Source organism: Podarcis erhardii, assembly GCF_964252035.2.
Source record: "Podarcis erhardii genome assembly, chromosome: 8".
NCBI classification, from domain to species: Eukaryota; Metazoa; Chordata; class Lepidosauria; order Squamata; family Lacertidae; genus Podarcis; species Podarcis erhardii.
In genome coordinates, this window is record NC_138499.1 from 66,499,395 (window position 1) to 66,521,670 (window position 22,276).

Here is a 22,276-nt window from a genome sequence, read left to right on the forward strand (position 1 = left end):
AGCCTGGAAAATAGGAGGCTGAGAGGAGATATGATAGCCACCATCAAATGTCTCAAGGGCTGTCACATGGAAGAGGGGGCAAGCTTGCTTTCTCCTGCTCTGGAGGCTAAGACCTGAACCAATGGCTTCAAGTTACAAGAAAGGAGATTCCGACTAAACATCAACAAGAACTTTCTACAGTAAGAACTGTTTGACAGCGGAATGGACTCCCATAGGAGGTTATGGACTCTCTTTCCTTGGAGATGTTTAAGCAGAGGGTGCGTGGCAATTTGTCATGGATGCTTTACTTGAAATTCCTGCATTGCTGGGGATTGGACCCCTTCCAACTCTGCAATTCTGTTATTCAAATTCAGGATTTAAAAGGACAGCTAGATATTGTATGCTATTTGAAAGTGACAGCATTCTAAAGCAAGAGTCTTTTTCCTTCACAGGCGACATTTTACACCCCCTTTAGCAAGCTGGGCCAGAGTCCGGAAGGATGTTCTTCATACACGTTTCCAAAAATTATGGGTGCATCCAAGGTAAGAGAGATACATTTTTTTCTTTCTGAGGGTTGTTTTGAGAGAAGTGCCTTTTGCGCTTCGCTCAGGTAGCCAATGAGCCCTATTCAAGGAGTTAAACAGCTTCTGCGGGGGCTGGAAAGCCACACACGCTGTTGCCACCAGCCTCATCTCTGGGGCTGAGCACACTTGCAAGCCTCCTGCACCCCTTCCCACTGAACACACGAAGGTTAGGAATAGAGGTGACGGGAGGACAAGACCTGCCAAGGAAAACAAAGAACTTATTTATGTATGCTACAACAGCGGCAAGAGTCTTGATATCACAAGGATGGAAGAATGAGGAAACCCCGACAAAAGAACAGTGGCAAGAGAAATTGATCAACTACAATGGTACCTCAGGTTAAGTACTTAATTCGTTCCAGAGGTCTGTTCTTAACCTGAAACTGTTCTTAACCTGAAGCACCACTTTAGCTAATGGGGCATCCTGCTGCTGCTGCGCCACTGGAGCACGATTTCCATTCTCATCCTGAAGCAAAGTTCTTAACCTGAGGTACTGTTTCTGGGTTAGCTGAGTCTGTAACCTGAAGCGTATGGAACCCGAGGTACCACTGTATGCAGAACTGGCAAAACTGACATGCAAATTGCGAGATAAGGACAACTGTGACTTTAAAGAAGAATGGGAACTTTTTACAAATTATTTAAAAAGACAACAAAATGAACTGGACTCCTTGGCAGGTTTTGAATAAACATACACAAATTTATTGAGGGTTAATACAGTGGATAGATAATATAAGGATGTATACAATTTTACAATATGCAGAGAACAATGTGAGTTGAGAAATCAGAGAGAGGAGCTGAGGGAAGTCTTGGGGGGGGGAGGGAGGGTTTGTTGTGGAGGTGGGAGGGGGGAAAGGAAAATAATCAAGATGATTTGTTTTGATAATTTGTTATGTTAAAATTGTTAATAATTTTTTTAAAAAAAGAAATAGAGATGACCGGGACATTGCATACCCCCCTGTGGCCTTTCCATGATTTGTTTAACTCTAGTTTTAATAATGCTTTTTGCAAGTTGCTCCCCAGCAAATTCCTTTGCTCACAGCTGCTCCTGGAGCAGCTGAAAGAGAGTTCTTCGAAAGTCTCCCTTGGGAGGTTGAGGAGTTGCCTTCCTTGGAAGTTTTTAAGCAGAGGTTGGATGGCCATCTGTCATGGATGCTTTAGCTGAGATTCCAGCATTGCAGGGGGCTGGACTAGATGAGCCTTGGGGTCCCTTCCAACTCTATGATTCTATGAAAAATAATAGTAGTGCCAGACCATTGATCATGCTAGCCCAGAATTGATTGGCAGCAGCTGACCAGAGAGCCTCAGGTGAGCTCTTTCCCTTTCAGGATGAGTTATTCCCATCACCCAAATGCCTCCATTTAGGAACATTTCAGCTCCTGAGTGCCAAAAACCTGGAAGTAAACGCTCCGGTTTTCGGATGTTTTTCGCAAGCCAAACATCCGACATGGCTTCCGCTTGAGTGCAGGAAGCTCTGGCAACCAATCGGAAGCCACGCCTCGGTTGTCAAACGTTTTGGAAGCTGAACGGGCTTCCGGAATGGTTTACATTCGAAAATCGAGGTTTGACTATGTTACTGGACGTGGCAGGGACTGAGCTTGGGATCTAATGCATGTACTCTAAAGGTAAAGGTACCCCTGACCATTAGGTCCAGTCGTGGCCGACTCTGGGGTTGCGGCGCTCATCTTGCTTTATTGGCCAAGGGAGCCGGCATACAGCTTCCGGGTCATGTGGCCAGCATGACTAAGCCGCTTCTGGCGAACCAGAGCAGCGCACAGAAATGCCGTTTACCTTCCCACCAGAGCGATCCCTATTTATTAACTTGCACTTTGACATGCTTTCGAACTGCTAGGTTGGCAGGAGCAGGGACAGAGCAACAGGAGCTCACCCTGTTGCGGGGATTCAAACTGCTGACCTTCTGATCAGCAAATCCTAGGCTCTGTGGTTTAACCCACAGCGCCACCCGCGTCCCCCTGCACGTACTCTACCAGTGCGCTATTGTCCCCGCTTTGTGTGTTTAACAAAGCACAAAGGTTAACAGACGGCAGCGAAAGAACGGACTGACAGTTTTATTTATTGCTTCTGTTTGCCACTAGCATTTTGCCCAAGTAATTGTTTTCTTGTTTTCCTTTCTTTCAGGCCACTGAGATGTTGCTTTTCAACAAGAAGCTGACCGCAGCGGAAGCCTGTTCGCAAGGGCTTGTCACGGAGGTTTTCCCTGACCAGGTTTTCCAGAAGGAAGTGTGGGCACGGCTGAAAGCTTACGCAAGCCTTCCCAAAAATGTTAGTTTTTTGGTTTTTTTAAAAAAAATTAAAACACTTATTTTCCAGGCTGCAAACATACAGGTTTGCTCATCTTCCTTCAAACACATTCCACAACCACAGGAGAGCTACTGTTCCCAGAACTTTTGGCTCCAAAGTAGTTCCATTGTGCATTTCTTAGCGTGATGGTTTTGGCTGCATGGATGCCAACATAGCTTGCTTCTGGTGCTTGGCCATATTGCATGCATAACTCCACTAGCGATTTCCGTTCTCCAGGTGCCAGTTCTTGTGTAGCTAACATGGTGCTATCTGTGCACAAGAGGATGGTATTGGGGGGGGTGCTTGGGTGAACCCCAACATTTGCAGGAATTAGAAATGAAAGCTTTAGGGAAAAGCCCTAAGGGAGGAACCCCAAAACATCAATAGTTTCAGAATGCTGAGTGGCTATTTGTGGCAAGGATGGGCATCCAGGAAGAAGGAATTTGAATGGAGTATCCTGAAATAAGCATGGCTGGTTGGAGGACTGAACAGGAAACCGCTCCACACTGTAACATTTTGTTGCAGGTCCTGCTTGTAGATAAACTATTCTTAAGCTCGTGGTAGTGAGCAAATCATGCTTGGAGGTTAGTACAGTGGTGCCTCGCAAGACGAAAATAATCCGTTCCACGAGTCTCTTCGTCTAGCGGTTTTTTCGTCTTGCGAAGCATTCCTATTAGCGGCTTAGCGCAGTGTTTCCCAACCTTGTGCCTCCAGCTGTTTTTGGACTACAATTCCCATCATCCCTTGCCACTCGTATTGCTAGTCAGGGATGATGGGAGTTGTACTTCAAAAACAGCTGGAGGCACAAGGTTGGGAAACACTGGCTTAGCGGCTTAGAAAAAGGGGGGGGGGACGGAAAAAACTCGCAAGACTCGCAAGACGTTTTCATCTTGCGAAGCAAGCCCATAGGGAAATTCGTCTTGCGAAGTGCCTCGAAAAACAGAAAACCCTTTAGTCTAGCGGGTTTTTCGTCTTGCGAGGCATCTGTCTTGCGGGGCACCACTGTATTGTTTCTGTTTTAAACAGGGAAATTGAGACTGAGCAAATAATGGCTTTTCTGCTGTTGCCTCTGCTCTGCCTTTTTATTTACATGCATCTGCAAAACAGCTGTTGGAAATGCACAAAAGAGGTTTTTTTGAGGCCAGCCAATGTACAGCTTTCATATTTAATTCAGGTAGTTTTCCAACCTACCACATAGGACTTTCGTAGATCCAACATTACTCTGTCTTGAAATGTAGGAAATAATAATGAAAGCCGGACTATAAATCTTTTAATAAATAAGTTATAAATAACTTGCAATGTAATTTGACCTTGACCTCCTCAAGGCTATGCATGTGGCAAAAGATTTATGTTGCTCCAAAGAAATATTTATTCAGGAAAAAAAGAACATAAATCTACTCATATTAAGGGAGTAAAAAGGAAAAAAGGATTTCAGCTAACACTTGAACTTTGACCTAAATATTAAAATATAGTAATTAATAAGCATATTTAAAATTTGACCAAAAACCCCCATATTCTGAGAAAACTTGCCCATAAAATCCTGAAACATCTCTATAGGTCTGCTAATGTTTTACAGTGATGTAAAAAAATAATATTCACATGGCTGTTTTGACTGTTTGGCTTCGTGTTTGTTGTTTTCTTTCTCTTTTGGCCTTTTATTGATAATTTTGGGGGGTGGATGGGGGCTGTTCTTTCAAACACATGTCTATCTTTGACCTTTTCAAATCCTTTGTGAGTTGTTTTTTGGGGGGGCCTTCTGCGAGGCAGTGGAGATACAACAGTAATTATTAAACTCTGGCTTTCATCTGTCAGTTTCACCTGCTTTTCTATATCTATTGACTGGCTACATCACTTAAAAAACTTTAGTGGTCATTAACATCTTTCTCTTGTCACAGAGGGCAATTTTTATAGCCTTATTGATTTAGTTTTCTAATTCATATGGTTAAAATCCTCTCAAAATGTGAAAGTACGAATTACACAATATTGCACTTCAATGTGAAATGCATGTGCTTAGTTCATCTGGGGATTACTTGCTCAGAATAAAAGAATCGGATTAGGAAAAAATAGCCTGAACGTGTCTTATTTCCCACTTTCCTTTTTTTTAAAAAAATCCTTTAAGCCATATTATTTTCTCTCTGCTTTGGGAGTTCTAGAAGAAAAATATATACAGTAACAGCAACTTCAAAATGGCCCATTTATAGCAGAGTCAGTTTTAACAAGTATTGATGTAAGCGCTGATTTTGGACATTATCCTGGTTTGCATATTTCTCTGTCTCCAACCAATCCAGAAACCATCAGACACTGACAAATCTGTTTGACTCCAACTAATAGTACCATCTATGAAGTTCTTCTTCCATCTGTTTGTAGATTCAGGGTATTGGTTTCTTACTAAGGATACCATTGACACTAAATGCCGTTCGGCAGTTTAACTCTGGTGAGCTTTCTGTACTGTGCAAAATCTCCAGTACTGCTCTGGAAATTATTACAAGCAGAAAAGCATGGCGAGACCAGCATTATCAACCTTACCTGCTTTTCATCTTGTATATGCTAACAAAGACACTCGTGGCAGTAGTCTTGGTCCTGTTTAAACAGAAGAGAATTTCCTGTGCCGTTTTTTCTTGCTGTACTATAATCTGCTTAAAGCACAAACTTTTTTTTTTTTAATTATACTTTTCAGGTTTATACATTTCACTAATTTTACAATCATTTTAACATTTCAAAACTTGACATCCTTCCCCCTCTTTCTGCGGTTCCTTAAATTTATTTTTAATACCTTCTGCATATCCAGATTAACTTAGTTTGCTCAGTTACCGATAGGTAGCTGTGTTGGTCTGCCATGGTCAAAACAAAATAAAAAAATTCCTTCCAGTAGCACCTTAAAGACCAACTGAGTTAGTTCTAGGTATGAGCTTTCGTGTGCATGTTCTGAAGAAGTGTGCATGCACACGAAAGCTCATACCTAGAACTAACTCAGTTGGTCTTTAAGGTGCTACTGGAAGGAATTTTTTTATTTTGTTTAGTTTGCTCATTTATTCATCTGATTTAAATATATACTCTTATTGAACAGCAGGTTATTACAATAATCCTGCTAATGTTCTTATCTGTTTACAGTTTATGTGTAAATATTCAATAAACCATTTCCATTCTCACGTGCAACCTTTTTGCTACATTATGCCTGCAGCCTTAGGTTAGAACCTCAGCAAAGATGTGATCCTAACACAGGTTTGCTGGGTGACCTTAACTTGGAGGCACTGGGAGGGAAGCAATCAACCCTTTTTACAGTGGTACCTCAGGTTAAGAACTTAATTCGTTTCGGAGGTCTGTTCTTAACCTGAAACTGTTCTTAACCTAAAGCACCACTTTAGCTAATGGGGTCTCCTGCTGCCCCCGCGCCGCCAGAGCACGATTTCTGTTCTCATCCTGAAGCAAAGTTTTTAACCCGAGGTAATATTTCTGGGTTAGTGGAGTCTGTAACCTGAAGCGAATGTAACCTGAAGCGTATGTAACCCGAGGTGCCACTGTATACACTAGCTTCTTTCAGGGAAAGCTGCTGTTGGGTAGAGAGAAATATAAGAGCCCCCTTCACACTAATCCATTGTACCCTGCACCCATCCTAACCCCCAACCCCCAAATTTGTATTACCAGCTAGATTTGGGATTTTACACCTTATAGAAATGTCACTTGGAATTGCACATTCCATGCTTAACGATGGAATTTTTATGTATTTATTTCTCTCTCCAGAGTTTGGCAGTCTCCAAGCAGTTGATGCGAAGCATGGAAAAGGAGAAGCTCCATGAAGTTAACTCCCAAGAGTGTGAATGTCTCAAAGGGAGATGGCTGTCCGATGAGTGCATGAATGCCATAATAAGCTTCTTTCAGAAGTCCAAGCTCTGATCTCTTGCAAACTGTGCAGAAAGAAATGTCTGTAGAATAGTTCCGTTCCTCTTACCAGAAGACTAAATTTCATTCAACGAATCCTTTGAATACATATCCACGTTGTGCCTTAACAGGGACGAGCGTAATCCATTTAACGTGCAGGTGGCACCTTCGCTCCCAACGTTGTCAAGCTTCTCATTTTTTGGAATTTCCGTCTTTTGTATTTGGACATGAATTTGTGGTGCCAGAAACATCGTATTCCTCCCTCTGGGCACTCGGGTGGGAAAGCGCTCACTGCTTTGCATGCGGAGCGGATTTCTTTGAACACGACGATGACTGTTTGTCTTCCGAAAGGGGTCACTGATTCAATGTCCCCAAACTTTTTAAGCTCTTGAATAACTGACTGTCTGTCATAGTGGGCCGACATGCTATTTGGTGTCCATCTATTGCGAAGCGGGGGGAGAACGTAGCATTTGTGTTAGCGGAAAATTTGAATTAAAACATTTACTTACAAATACTTTGGAACCTTATAACAGTTCTGTGCGTTTTGCTATGTTATGTGACACTCGCTCAGTGTCGTGGGTTAATACAGTCCTTTTGCAAACCGCAGCAGACATTTGTGTCCATCTTTGGTCTTTAAATTTAATTCCAGGGCAAATAGAAACATCTCTCACTGTAAAGCTGGGAAAATAAGGCTTTGGGTGTTTTAAACAATAAAGCCAATGGGAAATGTGTGTGTGTAAGCGGGGGGGAGGGAGGGAGGGAGACGGAGGAGAAGAGGAAGAGGGAAAAGGTTTAGGTGAAGAGTTTCATTCGGTAAACACTCCTGGTGTACATTGCAGGAGTTGTAACTTGCTCAGCAGATATTAGGGCCAAGATTATGAAGATTGGCTTTTACTTTGCAGTTGGGTGGGGAGGAAACCTAGCATAGGGATAAGCAAAACCATTTTTCTGCTCCCACACCTGCCATACTACATACGACACAACAGAGAATAATGCAAGTTGGCGTTTCTCCAGCAGTTTTTGGACAACAGTTCCCATCGTCCAAGACCGCTGGTCCTGTTAGCTAGGGATGATGGGAGTTGTAGTCCACAAACAGCTGGAGACCCAAGTTTGGGAAACCCTGATACAAGCGGAAGACACAATTGGATTGGCTTAGAACTGGGATGGGAGAACATGTGGTCCTCCAGATGTTGCCGGACTACAGCTCCAATCACCCCTGACATTTGCCATTCTGCCTGGGGCTGATGGGAGTTTACCCACATTTCTTAGTGGAGCAGGCTTCCCCCTACCCCTTGGCTTTGAACAGATGCTTAGAGCCACATGTGCTGTTAGCCATTCCATTGGATACGGCGCCCCACTCATAAAACTACACTTCAGTTGAGACCAATTGTTCTTTTTGTTTAACGAGAAAAAAATACCCTAGAGTGTGGTAGTTGGGATATTATTTTGTTCCACAACTTTCAGTGTTTTGACAAGTATAAATTGCACACGGTGTTCTGCTCCAGAGAGAACATTGCATAAGAAAGATGTGACCTGATTTTTTCCTGGCCATTTGTTTTAACTTTTCATATTTTGGAGTCTCAAATTTTCACAGAGTTTTAACAAAAGGCATTTTTACTATCTGCCAGACAAGTACCTTCAGTGGCTGAATGTATAAGTTTTTCATACCCTGTGACTGGGCCAAATCCTAAATTTATAGCAGAAGGACATAAGAGACAGTAAGTTCCCTTCAGGAACAAGAGCATCTATTACAGAAATAACCCAAATATTAGAAGCAAGCCAGAATAAGCTGAGTTCCTGATTTCTTGGTTGGGAGGAAGGAGAGGAAAATATTCTAATAGCATTAGCCCCTGATTCTTTGAAAGGTGGTGTGAAAACAATGGATAAAACACATTTTTTCTGTAAGAAAGGATTATTGTGGCAGATTGCCAAGTTTCTACTGACCCTATTCATGTGCCTTTTACAGCAGCTTGATATACAAATAAAGTTAAGTGAACAAGTAAAGTTTTTTCTGGTGTAGCGACCAGGTGAAACTTTTCCTAAATATTTTCATAACTGGAAAGGCTCTGCTTTGTCAAATTTCTGTGAGTTTAAGGGACATGGGGGGTGCTGTGGGTTAAACCACGGAGCCTAGGACTTGCCAATCAGAAGGTCGGCGGTTCAAATCCCCGCGACGGGTTGAGCTCCCGTTGCTCGGTCCCTGCTCCTGCCAACCTAGCAGTTCGAAAGCACAAAGTACAAGTAGATAAATAGGTACTGCTCTGGCGGGAAGGTAAACAGCGTTTCCGTGTGCTGCTCTGGTTCGCCAGAAGCGACTTAGTCATGCTGGCCACATGACCCGGAAGCTGTACACTGGCTCCCTCGGCCAATAAAGCGAGATGAGCACTGCAACCCCAGAGTCGGCCACGACTAGACCTAATGGTCAGGGGTCCCTTTACCCTTTACCTTTTTAAGGTGCTAGTAGGAGCAGAACCAGTAACAAGACCAATATGGGACAAAAAAATGAACTGGTTTGTAATGTGAAAAGAAGCAAAATAAATAAGTGGTTCTCTCTGTCTCTGTCACTCTCTTAAATGAACAAATCAGATAGTGGTATCAATGAAGCAGCATCTCTCTGACATTTTTTTGCCTGTGGACTCAGTACTGAAATTATTTGCTGCAACTGCACACAGACTTTAGCTGCAACTCTTGCCTCCTCTCACTTTAAGATTGCCCATTGTCTCTCATCCTCCATCATGCCCAGGCAGAAAGGTCATGTTGTTCCTGCCAACATCCCAAAGCACACACAGAGGGAAAGGTTGCTGATGAAGCACTTGGACCACAACTCCATTTCTCAATTTCCCAAAGGTGTTACGATTCCTTCCCTGAAATACGTGGCCATCCTCGGATTGGCTGGATTTAGCAACCTGTCACTCAATGGGCACAAGAGGCCTTAAATATCAATAGGGTCCCCGTAACAGTTGTCCCTCTTGAGCCCCTCAACTGGCAATGATGCCAGAAGCTGCCAGCGCCCGAGGTGACTATTGAGAGTTAGGTGTGTTTTGTTATGTTTTGCCTAGTGCAATACCTTTTGATCTGCACGCATGCAATTTCTCCTCCTTTCCTATTGCATGTGCTCCTTGGAATAAGCAGCTCAATTGGATTTATGAGTCGCATTGGTTTCAGGACACACTCAAGGGCTGGTAGCCCTCTCTTGTTTGGACAATGCTACTAGTTGTTAAAGGGACTTGAATGGTGCTTTGGGTTAAACCACAGAGCCTAGGGCTTGCCGATCAGAAGGTTGGCAGTTTGAATCTCCGCAACAGGGTGAGCTCCTGCCAACCTAGCAGTTCAAAAGCACAAAGTGCAAGTAGATAAAGAGGTACTGCTCCGTCGGGAAGGTAAACGGTGTTTCTGTGCGCTGCTCTGGTTCGCCAGAAGCGGCTTAGTCATGCTGGCCACATGACCCAGAAGCTGTACGCCGGCTCCCTCGGCCAATAAAGCCAGATGAGTGCTGCAACCCCAGAGTCATCCGTGACTGGACCTAATGGTCAGGGGTCCCTTTACCCTTTACCTTTACTAGTTGTTAAATTGCCTGGTAGAGCAGGAGGAGAGAGAGGCTGAAGTTGTGCAAGAGATTTGGAATTCCGCTGGCTGTTCCTCCTCCTCCTCCCAGGGAGACCACCATACAGCAGTGGGAATCCAACCCCCCTTGCTCTCAGTGACACATATGCCGGAGGCAACAAGTCGAGAGAAAAACAGATCAGGGCAACCACTATCCTTCAGGGGTGGCATTGGAGCATGTGACACCATCTGCCACAAACCCTAGTTTATGATTGTGGCACGACCCACCACAAACCCTAGCTTATTTTTCTTACTTATTTCTAGCTGGAGATCAAGCTGCAGATAGAGAAGCTGGTCAAGAAGGGAATGGGGCTAGATTTGACTCCCTTACTCTTTCCTTGCTAAATAGCTGATCAGCAGTCTTGTCTTTTTTTAAAAGCGTTTGTGCTCTCTATTGCATTAGTGCAACAGTGTTCATTTTCAGGTGCAATCCTACTGACATGCAAATGCTTGGAGAAATTCCTTGTCTTTATGTCCCAACCATTAAAAAATCGGAACTCCATCGCCTTGTTGCGTATGTCTTCCAGACAGTTAAAGCCACAAACACCTCTTGGTATACTGATAGATGTTATGTGTTTATAAACCTTGTATCGACATAGCCTTTGGTCACTGGAGAAGAAGCAAAATGAGAATGAACTGGGGCCATATAGCAAAATAATCCTGGAATAACTTCATTGTTCTATTCCAAGGGGGAAGCAGGCAGTGGGGATACGGTCACCTTTCCATTGCAGTCTCCGCATCAGGAGATCTGGTGGCAGCGAAACCTTTCTGTTTATGCAATGTGATGGGCTTTCTAGCTAGAAACTGAGTGTGCACCTATATTATTAGAGATTTGGGGTGGGAAACATTTCAAAAAAGAAGAAGAAAGCAGAGGATACAAGTATCCCTAAACAAAAAAGAAGTTATACAATAGATGCATTCAAAAAGAAATACTTTTGTATAATATCCTACCTTGCAATTATGGTTGCCAGTGGAGCATCATGTCTGTACACTCCAAAGGCTTTATGTTCCTTGGCAATCTTGTTGGAAAGAAATCTTTTTGTTAGGGGCATGTGATCTGGCTCTGGTGAACAGTATGCCCCTTGCAGTAGGTCGCTAGCTATTTCGAACGTGTCAAAGTAGGAGACCTTGTAACCTGAATAGGGAGGGGTGGAAAACAAGAATTGTTTATTGCTTTAAGTATACAGTATTAGAATGGGGTTTGTTGCATTTTTATTTTTTTATTTTATTTTACTGCTCTGCTGCTGTACCTTTAACAGCAGCTAACTTCATCTGATCAGGGAGAATGGTCTCTGAACCCCCAGACCTTCCAGCAGATCACATGGTGTTGGGAGATACCAGAGGTTGATCTGTTTGCTACATGCAGCAACAAAAGCGTGCCAAGGCTCTTCTCATAGTCTTGGGCCCGGTCTTATTCAACATCTTTATCAATGACTTGGATGATGGACTCAAGGGCATCCTGATCAAATTTGCAGATGACACCAAACTGGGAGGGGTGGCTAACACCCCAGAGGACAGGATCACACTTCAAAACGACCTTGACAGATTAGAGAACTGGGCCAAAACAAACAAGATGAATTTTAACAGGGAGAAATGTAAAGTATTGCACTGGGGCAAAAAAAATGAGAGGCACAAATACAAGATGGGTGACACCTGGCTTGAGAGCAGTACATGTGAAAAGGATCTAGGAGTCTTGGTTGACCACAAAATTGACATGAGCCAACAGTGTGACGCGGCAGCTAAAAAAGCCAATGCAATTCTGGGCTGCATCAATAGGAGTATAGCATCTAGATCAAGGGAAGTAATAGTGCCACTGTATTCTGCTCTGGTCAGACCTCACCTGGAGTACTGTGTCCAGTTCTGGGCACCACAGTTCAAGAAGGACACTGACAAACTGGAACGTGTCCAGAGGAGGGCAACCAAAATGGTCAAAGGCCTGGAAACGATGCCTTATGAGGAACGGCTAAGGGAACTGGGCATGTTTAGCCTGGAGAAGAGGAGGTTAAGGGGTGATATGATAGCCATGTTCAAATATATAAAAGGATGTCACATAGAGGAGGGAGAAAGGTTGTTTTCTGCTGCTCCAGAGAAGCGGACACGGAGCAATGGTTCCAAACTACAAGAAAGAAGATTCCACCTAAACATTAGGAAGAACTTCCTGACAGTAAGAGCTGTCCGACAGTGGAATTTGCTCCCAAGGAGTGTGGTGGAGTCTCCTTCTTTGGAGGTCTTTAAGCAAAGGCTTGCCAACCATATATCAGGAGTGCTCTGATGGTGTTTCCTGCTTGGCAGGGGGTTGGACTCGATGGCCCTTGTGGTCTCTTCCAATTCTATGATTCTATGATAGTTCCAGAATCAGGAAGTGGAGAAGAAGGACATACAGACTGTCCAAATGTCCCTAGTTTCCAGGGAGAGACCCAGATTTACAGAAGCTGTCCCGATTTCTAATTTGATCCCGGAATGTCCTGCTTGTCCTTAGGATGTCCGTATTTTCATCAGAGAAATATTGGAGGGTATGGAGTTATGCAACCCCTGAGCTAAGGATATAACTTTAGAACACATCTGAAAGCAGCCTTGTATAAGGAAGGGTTTTTTTAAATGTTTAATGTTTTATTATGAGTGGCTGGGGCAACCCAGTCAGATGAGCAGGTTATCAATAAATTTATTATTATTATTGTTGTTGATGATGAATAGGACATCCCTATTTTCATCAGAGAAATGTTGGAGGGTATGGACACATATATTGGTGTGGTGTCCCAGAGAGTTCTGTACATCTTCCCACCCCCCGCCATGCCACCAATTTATAAGAAGCTGTGTTGGGTGCAGACCCAATGAGCATGAGTCTTCCTCCTCTTCCTTTGGTTTTACAATCTCAGAAGCCTTAGCACAATTCATCCATGGAGGTTGCCCAAGCAACTGGTCTTCTGGTCCAGCAGCTCATCTTCCATCCATCTTCTGACTGGCGGCAGTGGATGTAGACACTGAATAGAAGTACCTCTTGCCAGAAGTTCATTTTGATCATTTTGGCCTCCCATAGATTGTCCCCCTACAAGATTTATCAAACGACAGAGGTGGCCTCCCAACGATAGTGCAGGCAGAATAAGGTCTTCCATACATCCTTACCTTCCTACAGATCAGACTGGATATAGGGCTAGCTTCCAAAATACTCGGGCACAACCATCTTTGTCATTAGCCGCAACAGTTCACTAGCCAGCCGTTCCATAATCAGATATCTCTTCAGGAGCACCAAGCTCCTGGCAACCCCCCCCCCCAAATTATCCACAGGTCAGTGCTGGAGGACTTTAACATTCATGCTGGGGCTCCCTTGTCGGAGTGGCTCAGGATTTCATGTCAGCCATGACAACCATGGGTCTGTCCCAAGTAATTTTTGACCCTACCCATGCTGCAGGGCAGGGCACACTCTGGACTTAGTTTTCCTCACTGGCTTGGATAGTGGTGGTCTTACAAGTGGAGGAACTTTCAATAGTTCTTTTGTCATGGTCAGAGCAGTGGTGGGGGACCGATTAAGATGATCCACTCCAGGAGGCTGAGGGATCTAGATGGCTTCCTGATTGCTCATGGGGAGTTTCCTGTTGCCTTGGCAGGTGATTCTGTTGAAGCCCTAGTGGATCTCTGGAATGGAGAAATGACTGGCCAGGCATGGCCAAGCTCGGCCCTTCAGATGTTTTGGGACTACAACTCCCATCATCCCTAGCTAACAGGACCAGTGGTTAGGGATGATGGGAAGTGTAGTTCTAAAACATCTGGAGGGCCAAGTTTGGCTATACCTGATTGTGGCTATGGACACTATCTCTCCTGAGCATCCCCTCTCATGAAGTGGAGCCAAACCAGGCTTCCTGGTTCTGTGGGGAACTGATGACAATGAAACACATGAGACAGCAACTAAAGTGATGTTGGTGGAAAACTTAGAAGGAGTCCGGCCGAATACAGGCCAGAGTCTCTTTGAATACCCATTCCATGGCAGTGTAGGGCATGAAAGCCAGCGTGGTGTAGTGGTTAAGAGAGATAGACCCATAATCTGGGGAACCGGGTTCGTGTCTCCGCTCCTCCACATGCAGCTGCTGGGTGACCTTGGGCTAGTCACACTTTGAAGTCTCTCAGACCCACTCACCTCACAGAGTGTTTGTTGTGGGGGAGGAAGGGCAAGGAGAATGTTAGCCGCTTTGACACTCCTTCAGGTAGTGATAAAGTGGGATATCAAATCCAAACTCTTCTTCTTCTCTGCCTCCATTGCATCAGCAAGGAGCTGTCCAGCAGAGCTGTTTCAAGTGGTCAGGGGTCTTTTACACTCTGGCCCACATTAGGAGAATTTAGACTAGGCTTCCCCAACCTCAGCCCTCCAGGTGTTTTTTGCCTACAACTCCCATGATCCCTAGCTAGCAGGACCAGTGGTGAGGGATGATGGGAATTGTAGTCTCAAAACATCTGAAGGGCCGAGGTTGAGGAAGCCTGATTTAGACTACTCAACTGCCCACTGTGAACAATTTGCTCAGCACTGTGCTTGCAAAATTGATTGGATCTGTACCGACTTGGACGCTATAGTTGATAGCCTGCATTTGACCCTTCCTTGTGTCCCACAAAGCAGATGATGAATTCAAATGAAACTGTTTTTCACCTCATTCATGGGGTTCTTTTGTCTTTCATTGCACAACTGCACTGAACTGTGGCAGTAGGTTTATGCAGGTTCACTGCTTTGCAGTAAAATTCTGTTTCATTGTAAGTTGTCATTAAAGTGTATGGTTTTGTATTTTTAAACTGTTTTAAAATTTAAAGAGCACCTATTATAAATGTGAAAGAAGCATCTAGCACTGTTATTGGGTAAAATGACTTACAGTTGACTCTTATGGAAATTTACCCAAAAATATTGATTTCAGTGGCACTTACTCCCAGGGAAGTGTATATAGGAGTAGAAGCAAAAATAGACAAGACTATTGTCTTAGGGTAGCAAAATGCTTATAATGATGTGATACTACTTTTAGAGGTGGTGCATATTTTATATTGGGGAGGGATGAGAAGGCAATATATCTTTTAAGTTAACAAATATCATAATGGGGAAGGAATTATAATGGCAAGCTACCATGAACATTGTTTAAATCAAAGCTGCACAGCTTGAATGCTTCTTGCTATTTGTTTTTCTGTCCAGGAATATGTGAGATTTCATTTTCAATGTCTTTTCATCCCCCCCCCCCTTCTGTATTTTACCTCTTAAAGTCTCCAGCAAATTAAACATGCCTGTCTCCCAAAATAATGAACTGATTTTTTCCAGATGGACAGTGTCGAAGTTTTCTTTATCTAGGGAGGATTAATTTTATTGAAATACAATCCTTTCTTTATCCCACTTCAGACACTTCTTTAATCTTCTGCAAAGTACTATTAAAGCCATTTCTGGCCTTCATTATCCTCTGCCTTGTGAAAGAGCAGACACACCGTTTCAGGCTGTAGCTGCTAAGAAATTGCGACTCAAGGCGTTCATTTTCTGAACCAGCCACATAATTGCTATATTAATATGTGAAAATGTGGTTTGATAATATTTGCCTGTGGCATGCATCCCCTTCAACCTAAAGGTCTCGTATTTAGGTAATAAATATTGTTTAGTTCTAAGCTTCCTACCAGCACAGCTGTACCTTTCCTGTCCAAAGGCTATTTAAACACTGTCAATCTCTGTTCCCATTTTAGTAATACTGACAGTTATATATCTCCAAGTTTTCATTTCAGTAAATATTTTCATATTCCTCTTCTTTAAACCCACTCCTTAACCTTTTCCCTTAAAAACAGCCTGGCGTGCAGACATTAGGACCAGCAACTCTTATTTCCAGTGATGCCAAATATAGTCTGCACGTACGTTTTTCCTGGTCTTCATAAGCACACCGAAGAAGAAGCTCTCTCAGAGGGTCTTGCAAGTTGCCACAAAGTGCGGAAAGCTTTTGGAACACCTGACATATTTCTTCCTCCTTATCGCAGCTGCTTAATTTCTGATAAATGACCAGTGGTGGCAAGTTCAGCTTAGATCTTGTCACCCACCTGGTGCCTGAACTGAAGATTCTCTTGCTTGCTTTCTGGTTCGTGGGGAGTGGCGGCAAGTTCGGAAGAGAGGTCTTCACAGGCATATTTATTCCTCTTTTCTTGTTCAAAAAGGTTTGTTAGGAATGTAGCTACCACCCAGTGGAGCACAGCAAACATGTTTGTTTCTCTTTCTGTGCCAGAGGCTTTTTCCAGCCCTTGCTATGAATTCCAGACATCACAAGAGCAATGTGACATCACAAACAGAAGGACGGGGAGGAGTTGGGTGGAAGAAACTATATTGTAGGAACATGCTCAATGTAGCTATTATTATTATTATTATTATTATTATTATTATTATTATTATTATTAAATATATATACCGTCCTATACCCACAGGTCTCAGGGCCGTTCACAGAATAAAATAAAAACTACCGTATTTTTCCGTGTATAAGACTTGTTGTTTTTTTACCAAAAAATTAGGTTTAAAATTGGGGCTTGTCTTATACACAGGTAGTGCTGAGGGGTGTTTTCTTGGGGGCGTCTTATAGACGGAAAAATACGGTATATAACCACAAAATACATAATCAAAATAAAAACAACAACAACCCTATAACACTCCCCCCCCCCAAAAAAACCCCCTCACATTTTAAAAGGGCATAGGATGTCAATCAAATTAACCAAAGGCCTGGTTAAAAAGGAATGTTTTTGCCTGGTGCCTAAAGGTGTATAATGAAGGTACCAAATGAACTTCCCTGGGGAGAGCATTCTACAGAAGGGGGGCCACTGCAGAGAAGGCCTGTTCTCGTGTTGCCACCCTCCGGACCTCTCGAGGAGGAGACACATGAAGGAGGGCCTCAGAAGATGAACTCAGGGACCGGGTAGGTTCATATGGAAAGAGGCGCTCCTTGAGGTATTGCGGTCCTGAGCCGTTTATGGATTTATAGGTCAAAACCAGCTACCATTCCCCCCACCCCATAATCGCTGCCAGCCAAATTTTGCTTTAGCTAGACAGAACAGTTGTTGTTAAACAAAATTTATATAATGGTTGGTTATAAGGAAATCTCTAAGCGGTGGCAGAACCATGCCTTAACATTCAATACACATTTAAAGCACATCCCAAAGAATCCTGAGAACTATAATTTGTTAAGGGTGCTGGGAATTGTAGTTCCGAAATGGAGAACTACGGTTCCCAGGATTTGGGGTGGTGAGTCATGCGGTTTAAACGTGCAGTGAATATGCTTTAAATGTATGGTGTGCATCTGCCAATAGATGGATCCCCTACTCCTGTTTTAGAAGCATGGCTGTGTTGGGACAGCTTTGGTCATAAACTTTAAATGTGATCTTTCTTCTGTCACGTTTTCTGGGCCAATATTCTTGCCATATTTCATTTCATTTCACTTTTGTCTTTCACTGTCCTGGTCCTTTCCCCCCCCCCCCCGCATGCTTTTTAAAATTATTATTAAATTTTACATATATAAACAGAAAGACAAGAATTCACAATAAACCCAACCAAAACATAGCCACCCCTCACCACAATTCACCTAATATGAAAGGCATGAAGTAAAGAAGCTAGTTTAAGAAGGGATGAAATGAACTCATGGCATTCTTCCAATCTCTAGCAGCCACTATCCCCAATGCTGTTAGTAAATAGCCAGTTAAGTGTTCATACAATAAATATTGATTATCTCCATCAAATATACTTAGCAAAGCTGTTTCGGGGGGGGGGGCGGGCGGGCGTTTGCAGGCTTTCCCAGAATTTTAGCAACATCCTGAAACACTTCTGTTCAAAATCTTGCCACCCTATTGCAATCCCACTCCATATGTGTTAAAAGGTAAAGGGACCCCTGATCATTAGGTCCAGTCGTGGCCAACTCTGGGGTTGCGGTGCTCATCTTGCTTTATTGGCCAAGGGAGCCGGCGTACAGCTTCCGGGTCATGTGGTCAGCATGACTAAGCTGCTTCTGGCAAACCAGAGCAGCACACAGAAACGCTGTTTACCTTCCCGCCGGAGCGGTACCTATTTATCTACTTGCACTTTGACGTGCTTTCGAACTGCTAGGTGGGCAGGAGCTGGGACTGAGCAACGGGAGCTCACCCCGTCGCGGGGATTCGAACTGCTGACCTTCCGATCAGCAAGCCCTAGGCTCTGTGGTTTAACCCACAGCGCCACCTGTGAGCTATTAAATCCTGCACCTTCCCTGCCCCACCCCCGGTAGGTGAGACTTACCCATTCTTGCAATTTTCACCAGTGTTAGGTACCATTTTTGTATTATTTTCAAAAGCATTTCTTTTAGCCAAAGTGGTTTTGTAAGGCAATTTACCCCACATAGGAACCGAACATTCATCTGAGATACCCAGCTGGCTTCCAGTCTAATTCCCACAACCGTTTAAAGGTATTTTAAAATCCTGTGTCCAGTTTATCTAACAGACTGTGCAAAGTAGATATTAACCCCTTCTCTTGTTCACCTAGATTGAGACATACTTTTTCAAATGGTGTGAAATCCCTAGTGCCTTGTTGAAGAATATGTTTTTGTCAGATAAATGTGCTGACTTTTGCTACCACATCAGTCCAGTCAGCATCCCTGGGAATTGGTTTAGCATTTATATAAAATTGTCTTGACGCTTGTCCAAATAGTTTTCTTTTATTGTTACGGTATATCCTTTGAATAGAATTGGGATGTTCATATATCAGGAATAACAGGGAGATTACTCAACATTAAGGTTTCCTTTCTATGCTTCCTGGCCTTCAAAATTGTTTTCGGTATATTGTCCTGCACTTTTAAACTACCGTCAATTTCTTTTTTGATTAATTGACTGCGTTGTGGGTTGGATTGTTGCAATAAAGAATGCTCTGTCTGTACCCATTGTCTGTCTCTTGAGTGATTAATACAGGATAGCAGATGCCAAAGTTGGTAATCTTCATAGAATAATTTCAATAAGTGAATTCCCCAATCTCCATCCTTCAGTTTTCTATACCTTAGAACCTTGGAGGTCTATGACCTTCTACAGGAAAATACAAAAGTTTCCAGTCTAGCTTGCCAGAATTTGAAACACTGGTAGGAATTTCTGTGGGAAGAACTTTAAAAAGGTTAGGTTTGCTTAGGCGCAACTATCATTTTTGTCAGGGCAATTCTATCAGACAGGGAGAAGAAAATCAAGCAGTTCCAACATGACAGGTCTTTCAAACCATTTGCCTACACTTGGCCATAGTTGGTTATAAACTATTTGTTAGTGTTCCTAGTAACATATACTCCAAAGTATTTAAAAGTGGTGTATACCAACAGGGCACCTAGCACTTTAGACACGTTCAGTTGGTCTTATGATTGTAACTTAACAAATCAAATTGGGTGTCCGGAGTGCAGTCTTGTCCAGTTTTGTTGAATGGGTTTCAGCTGATGCGGCTGAAGGATATGGACAACGTTTCTAGTCAGGTCTGTGCAACCACCAGTGTCAAAGTAATGATTCTTCAACATCAGCTTCGTTGGACTGGTCATGTTGTTCAGATACCTGATTATTGTCTTCCAAAGCAACTACTCTATTCCAAACTTAAAAATGGAAAGTGTAATGCTGGTGGTCAACAAAAGAGGTTTAAAGACTCTCTCAAGGCAAATCTTTAAAAATATAGTATAAACACCAACAACTGGGAAACACTGGCCTGCGAGCGCTCCAACTGGAGAACAGCCTTTACCAAAGATATCATGGACTTTGAAGATGCTTGAACTCAGGACAAAAGGGAGAAACGTGCTAAGAGGAAGGCATATTTGGGAAACCCTCACCACGATCAACTCTCATCTGGAAACCTATGTCCCCACTGTGGAAGGATGTGTGGATCCAGAATTGGCCTCCACAGCCACTTACGGACTCACTGTCAAAACTGTGTTTATGGAAGACAATCTTACTCGGCTAGGAGTGATCGCCAAAGAAGAAAAGGACCCAAGTCCCTTTTGGCTCATAAGAGCTGGAAGGGAAGGAGGGACTGCTGGTTAGTGGTTCTTTTACAAGAGGTGGTAACCCCACTCCCAAAGAAACCTACCCCTAACCCAGAAGGTCTTAACAATTAGTAGTAGCAAATATCTCCTTCATAGGCAATGGCCTTGAGGAGCTGGTGACCAAGGCACTTTGGGATGAAACTGATATACTGGATCCATTACATTTGGGGTTGAGGCACTGACTGGACACAGAAATAGCTTTGGATGCTCTGTACATTGGGGGGGGGATGCTGTGTTTCTTTGTTGATTCTCCTTAATCCTTCGGCAGCTTTCAATGCCACCAGCTATCACATTTCGGGAGGGTGAGTTGGAGGCACTGCTTTTCAGTACTTCTGTTCCTGCTTGAATGGTTACCTATGGGAGATGGTGCTTGGGGGAGGTTGTTCCAACACGGAATTTCACAGGGGTCAGCCAGTCAGTTGTAAACTTATCTAGAAACTCTACTGTGTTGGGTGATTAACAAACGAAAGAAATACCGGTACTTGTCTTCATTTGTTTCTTATTCATACATACACACTTCCCTGTCTTGAACTGCAATCTTTGGTTTATATTGGCCTGCAAATGGATGCTGTGTAAATGTGCATTCCCCTCAAAGAAAGCTGGGGAGAAACCTTAAGCTCAGATAGAACCTGGGGAACTGACCAAGTTTAACTTCAGTATTATATGAAATAAGTAATAGTAGGTCTAGCTAAATAGACGGGGCTATGCAATAGCACAAATCCAGCAGGTTACTTATACACAAAGAAATCTGATAATGGAAATGAAGGTGAGACAATAAATAGCCAGAGACTTCTGTCCAGTGCACTCATAGGAAGGTCTGTTTGATGTGGCATGTCTTTTTCTGTGAGAAAGTTGGAAATGGAGTGATTAACAGAGCAATAGGTGATAATACATGATGCCTGTGTCACTTCCTTATTAAAAATAGAAAACTTGCAGGACATAGATAATTTGAAAACTGGGGCATTCAACATTCCTTTTCCTTCCTTTTATAAGCTAGTATAAGACAATGGTTTTCTTCAATGGGAAAATCATAATTCTTGTTGGATTATTAATCGTGAAGGACAGCCCCAGTGGAAAAATAGAGCAAAGCTTTAAGTATGTGAAAATGGGGCTTTCATGTGTAACTTTTATTTCATGAGTAATATTAGGACTGATCGCTGTAATAGTAACAGAAAGTATAATATCTTGGGTCAAATCCATTAACAGTTCATAAAACACTCTAACATTTTAAATCATTACCTTTATTACTTGGAACAATTCCAGGTCATCCAATCTTCTTTTTTGTGTGTAGAAGTAGCTCAAAAATCCAAGTACAAAGTACTTTTTAACAATCTAGGGATTATTATAATTTTGAGACATGTAGATGCTGTTTCACATCCAAAGAACTGATTATAGCACGGCTGCTTGCAAGTAACTCCCATTGCATAAATATATTTAAGCCTAATCCTGACATCAGTTTATGAGAAGTTGCTGCAAGAGAAATAAATGGGCTTTATGAGTAGAGGGAATACTGAAATCAATCCTACATTGTACATGTATGTTTTTGCCTAACGGGAGTATTGAAGGGGACTGGGGATTGGGGAAATGATAGATCACACTAAAAATATATTACTGGTTATATGGCATATACATCTCCTGGATAAGTTTCTTTTTCTGATCTTAAGAAACTAAACTTGGCAGCTTTTTACTGGCTCTGCTCCTGTGCATTTAACTGCAGACTGGCACATAAAAGTTTAATAGGCAACGCTTTTCCAGCCACAAAGATGGGAAGTGATGAGCTTCACCTACTTCTTTTAAAGATGCAGAAGTAGGATCAGTAAAAATGTTAACAGCCCAATATGGAAGAGGCTTGCTGTAATTAATACCCAACCATGTTCTATTCATTCAGGGACACCATAAAGCAATGTAGAACAATCATTTTCA

At 42.9% G+C, this 22,276-nt stretch overlaps 2 protein-coding genes across 5 annotated transcripts in view; one reads left to right on the forward strand and one right to left on the reverse strand.

Moving 5' to 3' along the window:
- Positions 1-6,754, forward strand: part of LOC309348056 (enoyl-CoA delta isomerase 2-like) — a 35,441-nt gene extending 28,687 nt beyond the window's left edge. For all 4 annotated transcript variants that reach the window (XM_081873133.1, XM_081873132.1, XM_081873131.1 and 1 more), the window contains exons 8-10: positions 432-521; positions 2,697-2,840; positions 6,600-6,754. In XM_081873133.1, coding sequence (XP_081729259.1) covers positions 432-521; positions 2,697-2,840; positions 6,600-6,752 — 387 coding nt within the window. In that variant the 3' untranslated portion in view covers positions 6,753-6,754. The remainder of the gene's footprint in view (positions 1-431; positions 522-2,696; positions 2,841-6,599) is intronic.
- Positions 6,755-6,885: 131 nt separating this feature from the next.
- Positions 6,886-16,557, reverse strand: LOC309348080 (testis expressed protein 56-like; the record flags this gene model as incomplete). The annotated part of the gene is made up of 3 exons (XM_081873169.1): positions 16,204-16,557; positions 11,292-11,475; positions 6,886-7,177 (listed from the first exon to the last, which is right to left on the reverse strand). The coding sequence occupies exons 1-3, from the start codon at positions 16,466-16,468 to the stop codon at positions 6,886-6,888; spliced, it is 741 nt and encodes a 246-aa protein (XP_081729295.1). The 5' UTR covers positions 16,469-16,557.
- Between the last annotated feature and the right edge of the window lie 5,719 nt (positions 16,558-22,276).